This window comes from Ixodes scapularis, unplaced genomic scaffold, assembly GCF_016920785.2.
Source record: "Ixodes scapularis isolate PalLabHiFi unplaced genomic scaffold, ASM1692078v2 PGA_scaffold44__24_contigs__length_19508400, whole genome shotgun sequence".
Taxonomy (NCBI): domain Eukaryota; kingdom Metazoa; phylum Arthropoda; class Arachnida; order Ixodida; family Ixodidae; genus Ixodes; species Ixodes scapularis.
The window spans coordinates 3,067,345-3,076,145 of NW_024609873.1; the positions used below are offsets into that span (position 1 = coordinate 3,067,345).

An 8,801-nucleotide genomic window follows, 5' to 3' on the forward strand; every position below is an offset into this window, starting at 1 on the left:
GATTTTGAATTGAAATGGTACACGTGAAACCACCCTATACACAGAGTAGGTAGAAAGCCAAACTAGTTTCAGAGGGAGACTGTGTACAAATGACACTTGCCATGCACCTACCAGAAGGAATAACGAGTTTGAGGGTTGGGCTAATTGGTAGTTGTTAAACATAATGAGATAAAACGGCGCAAAAAGTCATAAAAGGAAGCGACGGACAGGACAGAGCGCTGACTTGCTGCAGTGTTCAAGGTACGAGAGATTACTGTGTTTCTAGTTTCTAACAAAATTTATCCTATCAGTTGCTTTCAGAAACACAGGCAGAGGATGTCCCGTCAGACGACATGAGGGACGACACATCCGACGAGACGTCCCAGGAGCTGCCTGGTGCGAGTACCAGCGAACTGCCTGGTGCAAGTACCGGCGAGCTGCCTGGTGCGAGCACCAGCAAATCTAGGAGCGGCCACAATGCTGGCAGCAGCAACCCTGCTGGCCGTGGAAAGAAGGCCGGTGGTGCCAGTAATGGCACAACTATCATGTTGCCGCAGGTGCCAGAGTCAGGAAAAAGGAAAAGACCCCCGCACCCCTCTGCCACCCTCGCAAAGGCGGTAATTGAGGAGCAGAAGTTGCTCCGTTTAAGTTTGGAAACGGCTCGGGGCCGTGAGTTCACTCTGCGGGAGCAGGAGCTCAAAATTCAAGAAAAAGCACTGGCCGTGCAAGAAAAGCTTGCGAATGCCATGATGGCCTTTTTCAATAAAACAGGCTAGAGCGGAAGCTGTAGCTTCAAAAAAGTGGTGCTGCTTTTTTTTTTTTTTTGTTTTTCTTTGCTGACAAATTATTTTGGGCTTACCAGGGAAGTAACATCATCTTAAAACCACAAATAACAAGTTTAGAACAGATAGTGCTTGCATGACATTACAACAGTGACAGCAACAATGGGTATTTATTCACCACAGCTGGGATCCAAAGATACACAGGTCCACATTCCGAAGGTGGACAGTAAATAAGAGTGTGGCAACCATCGGCAAAATAGTAATCATACAATGTGAAATACAATGAACAGGCATGCTGCATAAACTAGATAGAGAAAAATTAAAAAAGAGCAAGCCACACACAAGCCTGTTAAGGCATGTTCCATCCAATTGTTGAAAACATCTTTCCAAGCCTGCAGCTGAAATGTTCCGAGACATAGCAAAAGAATTGATTACATCATCACATCAAAGCATTTAAAAGTTTACTACAACGCTTAAATCAAGTACACTCTGGAAAAGCTTTTTTTTTTCTCTCCTATACTTCTTTTTACCTTTGGAACCGCAACAAAAAAAAGTCTGACTCCTTGCGGACATTTACAAATTTTCACCCTTTATACGGTGCATCAAGATACTTTATGGGAGTTTGTGGTTAGTCATTGTTACAATATCAAAACATGTTTCAAGCACAAACAAATTTGAAAAGAGTACATGACGGCGGACGATGCAGTGTGTAGGCTTCAGAGTGCAGCGGATGCCAGGAGCTGATGGCGCCAATCACGGCATGCAAAAGAGCAACGTTAAGGCTCTCCTCTTTCCTAGAGGGCATTCTTAGGGGCTAATCCAATCAAATGCAGCAGGAGAGAAGAGGGCGATGATGTTACGATTCTAATTCTGGGATTTTAGTAAGAACTACTTAGTGCACCTTATGAACATTGTAAAAAAAAGAACTTGGTGTTTTCTTTACATGGGAACGATAATAGAATAACTATATCAAGCAACATCCACAAGTATGAACATATGTGCCAAGGGTCTGGAAGGATTGTTTCCCTCGACAACACTGTTGTGCCACCATTGACCCTGTGCTTGAACTGAAGCAAAAGCCCGAGATATATGTCGATAAACTGAAAGTGCAAGTTTTAACTATCGTGTTCATAATTGTTTGAAACAAAGCAACTTCTTTCTTCAGCAGGGAGAATAATAAAAATAAATTGCAGGGTTTTCTCTTTAGGTTAAAAGCACTAACAAAAAAAAATTGGGGTGTCTGAATGCTTATACAGCCTAGCACTTTGTCTGCCTCAATGGGCAATTTGTCTCCCAGCTGTAGATGAGAAATTTAGCTAGTGCAGTACAACCGCTAGCCTGGGGTCTTTAAAATTCATCACGCAGTAGTGATACACGACCGCACGCCAGTACAATGCGCTCATCCACATCGAAACAGGCAGGGGTGGGGATTGAACCCAGGATCCCCCAATTCTGCAGCGTGAGCTTTTGCTCCACGTGCTCCAAGCTCGTGTGTGCTAGCCTACTCAGCCACCAATCCTCCTAAAGCTCTAACATACCAAAAAAAACATCCCTGAAAAAAGAAAATACAAAAGAGTATTTTTCAGTGCTATATTGTTCAATAGATGTCAATTGATGAATATTTCCACAACCAGAGTACAAAACCGCTCACGAGTCTCAGTATGGGAGAAATGCATGCGGATATAATCTCTTGCGGTCTAGGTCTTCGCTATCAATAAGAGCACTCAATATGCGGAGCTCTGATCAATATTGTCATTAATTTTGAAAAGAGTCTGATTCGCATTTAATTGATAATCACTATGTTGGTCAGCCACACGCAATCGCTTGCCCTTTATCGACCGTTTCACTGTTCTGAAATATCTCAAATAAAAGTGTGTGTTACGTTTTTGGATCAAGCTTTTAATATGAAAATAGAATGTGCATGATTGCAATTATTGAATTTTTGGGACGCTTCAAGCTCATAAATTAAGTTACTGCCACAGAAAGTCAATGTCAGAAAAATCATTAGATATGCAAGTTCCTTGAAACAGTCGTACTAAGTGAAGAAGCTATTACAAAAAAAGGTTTCCATTAAGAGTCTTGTTCTCCAAATATGTTGGGTAGCTGAATTACTGTATGTATGAGCAAAGTATGAAATTTGGACATAGTAATGCTGCACATACATACCGGTAAACAGACCAGCACATATGCAGGTGGCAGGGAGGGATTGACGATAAACCATGCAACTTCCGAACAAACAGTAAGGCCAGCTAGCTTCACCAAGAGGTGTGGGCATGCACAGGGCTAGTGCAGTAAGTTGGCTTCACATTTCGTTTGGAAGTTGGATGATCTTCCATCGAGTCCTTCCTGCCACTTGTACATGTGATGTCATCACTAGATTACGTTGCGTGCTGCTGCGTGTTCCGCCTATGGAGGTAGGCTGCTATGGCTGCCCTCACGTCCTGTCCATTTCCAGCGGCAACATCCGTTCTACAGAAAGGTTGCAGGAACATGCGGTCGTAGAGCTGCACCTCGGTGACCCACTGTGGCTCAACCCCATCATTGAAGTGCTCGCAGATGTTGTTGAGCACACAGCAGGCTCGGATGATGACCCTGGCATTGTCTACATGGCACTCCATTCTTTTCATTATGCAGCGAAAGCGTGCCTTCACTCTGCCAAAGGCGTTCTCTACTATCCTTCGTGCTCCCGAGAGCTGCTTGTTGAAGCTAGCTTCCGGAGAACTATCCTTTAAGCCCTTGCGCGGATAGGGCTTGAGGAGGTTTGATGTGAGAGGGAAGGCCTGATCGCACAAGATCAGTGGTGGCACAACAGCTCCATTCACAGTGACAAGCGGAGCTCGAAACAACGGTCCTTCCAAGACCTTTGCAAGCTCCGACCTGCGGAAGACGTGTGCGTCGTGGCATCGCCCTGGTGCTCCCACGTTGACATAGCGGAACCTGTAGCGGTGGTCCACCAGAGCCAGCAGAATGATGCTATACCTGAAAAAGAAGCATTGCATGCAGGCAGATTTAAATATGAAAATCCCAACACTTTGAAATGCTTCGTTTGGCTGTTTGGCACGGAGATCTTCTAATTGTTGATATCCCAAATGTTAAATGGATACAGAAACCAAAGTCTGGAGCTCATCTCTTTGCTTATGGAACTTCACCAACACCAATATTTCGTAGGATAATGCAAGAAAACATAATTTGAACTGAATACAATGATAACCAAGAACCATCTCGTGGATGTCTTGAAAGCTTCAATGGAATGTCGTGCCAATAACATGCAAGTAAAGGCCTGTTCACACCTGCAACTGAGTAGGACGGAGAGAGACAAGACCCTCTTGGCGATGGCCTAGGACAATTTACAAACCCCGCTAGAACCAGACAAGAAAACGACTGAGCCCGGAGTATAGCTGTCCGACGGCAGAAACTGTACTTCAAGCCATCATTACCGAGTGCCCCAATTATGACAGGAACAGGGACAATGTGTACACCAGACTCGCTGTCAAGAGGCAAGTTTCTACGGATAATATTGTTTCTGGTGCTATTAAAAAGATGCGAAACATCTGTCAATGCACCCTTGAATTTTTTTTGTGGTAAAGGACTCTTGCAGAATACACCAAAACAACAGAGACCCGGGGTGGGGGGGGGGGGGGGAGGGGAGGGAAGGGAGGGAGGGAGGGATCAGTGGCCGAGAGGGCTAGCGCACAACAGCTCGGAGCATGTGGAGCGAAAGCTCGCGCTGCAGAACCCAGGGATCCTGGGATCCCCATCACTGCTTGTTTCGATCTGGATGAGCATCGTACTGGCGTGTGGTCATGTACTGCTACTGCGTGGTGCTTGTTAAAGACCCCAGATTAGCGATTGTACCGCACTGGCTAAATTGCTCATCTACAGCTGAGACACCAGACGCCCACTGAGGCAGGCTAACTTCCGGCTGTGTAAACAGACGACAATTTGCATACAGAGACGTATGGTTCAAGAGAGCTCTCGGGCTAAACCCTTAACTAGCCAATGACAGCACCAGCGCTAGATGCTGGCGTAACCTAGGGAAAGTTAAACACAAACAGGCCACCACCACTACATACCAGCCCTTGTAGTTGTGGTAGTCGCTTGCATTTTCTTGTGGTGGTGACACCGGGAAGTGGCACCCATCCAGCGCTCCAACTCCTTGCGGAAACTCCAACGCAGCTTGGAACTCTCGGATATGTTCCGGCAGCTCCTTTGGAGTCATCAGTTTGACCCATTCGGGCTCGAGGACAGCCACGATCGTCTCGCAAAACTCCCGGTACAGTTCATTGACTGTCGATCGGCCGATACCGAACAGGGTGGCCACCGTCCTGTCCTCGGCCGTGGAGCATAGTTTGAAGAGGGCCACTCCCACCCGCTTCTCCATCGCGATCGTCTCCCGCATGCAGGTGACTTGTCGCTCCATGTAAGGCCGGCACACATCAACAAGGTAGCGAAATGTAGCTGGCCTTACACGGAACGCCTGTTTGAAAAAGTACTCCGGCATGTTGGGCAGGGTGTCTTCGAACCATCGCTCGTGCCTCGCGAAGGACTGCACCTGCCGATGCACTGTGAGGCAGTCCACCGCTGTTGTTGCGAGCACGAAGTTATTTGCCAGCATTTGGTCCTCCAAGCGATCGGCCTCACTTTTTGCCGATGACACGGCAGCTCGGACGGCAGCCAGAGAGCTTTGCTGCTGCGCGTGCATGCATAAAAGTAGAGCGACCTGAGTCTCTGGCGGCTCTGAATGTTCCATTGTTGACACTCTCAGAAGCAAACAAATCGAGCAGACGAGGAACCGTCCTGACCGAGCAGACGAGGAATCACGGCAGCGCGAGGAACGATGGCGAGCTCAGTCGCTCAGAAGCTCAGTTTTCGAGCGGGAACATCATTGTTGCCTTTAGAGCGGGTCATACCAGCCAGTACCACCCAAAAGTCGCTTCGCTAGCAAAAACACTGCGTGTATTTGTTGAAAAAACACTATATAAACACAATCCATAATATTTTTTACACAAATAAATGGCAATACATCAGTAATTTTGTTTTATTGAGCCATTTATTTTGATAAATGAGTGACTGCTCTCTCTAACAAATCGAAAAATACAATTGCAATAAACATCTCCTAAATGGCATTCGAGATGTTCTCCGACACGTCTGACACCCGAAAGCTTGAATGACCTTTGAGAATCTCGAAGGCCTTTGGCCTAAATGGCATTTGAGTTGACCGTCTGACAGGGGTATTATTGTGTTCGCTAAGTGAAGGACATTCCCAGCTGTATACAGTTCAGTACAGCAACGTTTATCTCTGGACACGTGAGTCGAACTGTTGACTGTCGTCTTCAGCCATATACGTTGCTGCCATACTATTTAGTTGTTTTTCGGGTTGCCCAGCTACCGTTCTCGCAATATAGACAGATACTCAAGTTAGAAAAAAAAACGAGACTGTTTAAACGTTGTTGTACACAATACTTTTCAAAAGTAACGAGAGAGCGTTACTCGTTCCTTTTCTAGAGAAGTAACTAAATACGTTACTCGTTACCGAAAATAGTAACTATAGGTAGAAGTAGCTCGTTACTTGTAACGCGTTACGTTCATGTCTGGTTTGGCGTCTGTGTCGTAGTTTCGGTTGCGACACCGCCCGGGCAGCGTCTCCCGCATAACCAGCGCGACATGGCCCCTTATGTCGCTCACGAAAGTCCACTGCCTCACACCGTGTCCTGTCTTCGACCTCACACCGTGTCAATGAATTTGAGATCGCTGAAAGAACTCGAAAAGAACTTCAAACTCGAAAGTGAATCGTCGTCTGCTCACAATGATCGGCGGCACGCACGGAGCGGTTGATCGCGGGACGCGGCCGAACACGACAGGCGGAGGCGTGGGAAAAACTCGAGTTGTAGGACGACTCAATTGACGTCACTGCACTGACGCGGATCGCGCAAGAACTTCAAATTCGGCTTTTGGACATTGTTTTTCACTCCACAAATACTGAGTTCCCAAGTTTCCGACTTTGAGGGTATAATGTCCAGGCATCGTTTTGAAAATATATGAGCTTGAACTTTAGAATTAAACTTAAACACCAAGAAAGAAACATTTCATGTTTCTTTCTTGACATTTCGTTGCTGCCGAGGAGTGGGTGGTCAGAGAACGCAAGGAAAGGGGGGGGGGGGGGGGGCGTTCATTTGTTCATTTCTTAAACCCTCGACGAAGATTATCTTTTCGGGCAGCTTGGCGGCGGGTGTCTACTGGTATTGTGGTGTCTGGGTGAAGCCCTGTTCGACCAAAGATGGCGGTGCACCGACGTCCCCATCGCGGCGTATCTTCCAAATCAGAGGAAAACGTGGACAGAGATTTTTGGTTGTGAGTCCGTCTGGGGCCTAATTTAACACCGGAGGGGACAGGGCGAAGACGGGCCCAAGGGGCACTCCCCGAAGGGAACTCCGGGCGGACACGAGTACCGCCATAGTCGCCCCCGAAAAACCCCCGCAACTTCCAGACGGGTGGCCCGCGGCGGGCAAGATTTCGACACCGAATCGTCCTTTGGCGGTGCCACGCGTAGCCATCAATGGTGCACAAATAGAGAGACCGGGTAAAACGGTTCATGGGTGGCCCTTCGTCTGGCAGACCACGAAAGGCCCGAACCAGACGCGACTGCTCCGATGGGACTCTATACCCGGAACAATTTCAGCCATACCGTACACGACGAGCACCACGTCCGCAAGGAGAATCGAAACTATTCGCCGCAGATCGAGCCAGCGGCGCGTCATCGGAAGGCGGGAAACGCAGTTCGGCCTAGCATCGCCCGCTCCCCCCGTTCGTAAAGCACGCGCCGCGGACGCGACGGGTTTCTGTTCGCTCCCGGGTCGAGTTTCGGTTGGAGGAGACCACGCTGCTTTCTCAGCATCTCTGCCGGGTAGTTGTCGAGTCGGCCCGTGAGACGGCAGCGGATAAGCGGACTGGAACCTTCCTCGAAGCGAAGTGTTTGTACGGGGAGCTCCCGCGCGTGCCACAACGGTGGCACGCATGAGCCGCGAACACCTCCTTCCGACTGACGCTAACCCACTTCACAACCAAGTCGACTTTGCCGCACTCCCCGACCTCCGACCCCGGGGTGCGGCACCGTCGTCGACGGCCCTTCCGCGAGTTGGGGCACCGAACGCGCACACTCTCGGCCGTGTCCGCGTGCATACGCCGGCAATGGCCGCCGAGTTGCCACGAGGGCCTCGGCAAATCGTGTCTCTACCGCCCTCCCAGCGCCGGGGCGACCCCGGCGAAGTCTCCGCGCGCGGACCAAGACCCCAAAGCGACCTCCGACAGCTCGCCCGAGCGGCCGGCGAGCGCCGAAGCGAGCCGCCGCGAAAAGGAGCAGCCGCCGCCGCGAGCGAGCGCCGCGCCGTCATGGCCGCCATGTTGGGACGACGCTCGGCCAGAGCGTCTCGCCGACGGGGCTCGAGAAATCGCTCGCGACTCCTCGACGCCTCGTCGTAGCGACGCGCCGTTTACGGCAGCATCCGCGCCAGGAGTCCGTGCACCTGCACTCACCCTCGGACGAGTTGACGGGGACCCGGAAGCGGCCCGAAGCGGCGGTTGTAGATGAAGCCAGACGAGTCGCTCACTCGGCACGGCGGCTTCGACGCGGGAGCCGGTGCGGTCGGGGAGGAAGCCGCGGCACAGCCGTCCGCGTCTTGGTGCAGGGAGAACCTCCGGAGCGGGCGGTGGATGGAAGCCCATTGCGAATCCCTGATTGGCTGGGGAAGGTCACGTGGGACCTTCCCGTAGAGCCTTTGTCGGCGCTCTCCAGCAAATGGGAGCGCGGCGGTCTTGGCTGTGCCCGCTCCCTCGGACGCTAATGGCGACGCCGCGCTACTCCCCGGGAGAGGGGAGCGAGGTCGTCTGCTCCAGCACCATGCGTAAAACTTTATTTATTTGTAACCGGAACGAGGACGCGTCGGAGTTCATTAGCTCCGCGCCGTCGGCGCTCTCGGGGGCACAATTACGCCGTCTCCGTCTCCGGTCGGGGATTGCGCGGGAGCGCGACGGCGATGCATT

General features: G+C 50.3%; 2 protein-coding genes across 2 annotated transcripts in view; both read right to left on the minus strand.

Moving 5' to 3' along the window:
• LOC121837511 (polycomb group protein Psc-like) overlaps positions 1-8,410 on the minus strand; it is a 94,559-nt gene extending 86,149 nt beyond the window's left edge. The window contains exon 1 of the mRNA XM_042293111.1: positions 8,295-8,410. The gene's annotated coding sequence lies outside the window, so the exon portion shown is untranslated. The remainder of the gene's footprint in view (positions 1-8,294) is intronic.
• LOC121837491 (protein ALP1-like) lies at positions 3,140-5,570 on the minus strand. Its single transcript, XM_042293086.1, has 2 exons — positions 4,835-5,570; positions 3,140-3,740 (listed from the first exon to the last, which is right to left on the minus strand). The coding sequence occupies exons 1-2, from the start codon at positions 5,509-5,511 to the stop codon at positions 3,140-3,142; spliced, it is 1,278 nt and encodes a 425-aa protein (XP_042149020.1). The 5' UTR covers positions 5,512-5,570.
• Positions 8,411-8,801: the final 391 nt, after the last annotated feature.

Excerpts from the sequence above, each read along its gene's own strand:
- LOC121837491 (XM_042293086.1), bottom strand. The coding sequence starts at position 5,511 with ATGGAACATTCAGAGCCGCCAGAGACTCAGGTCGCTCTACTTTTATGC. Across the intron at positions 3,741-4,834 it reads TACCACAACTACAAGGGCTG|GTATAGCATCATTCTGCTGG; the intron begins GTATGTAGTGGT and ends CTTCTTTTTCAG.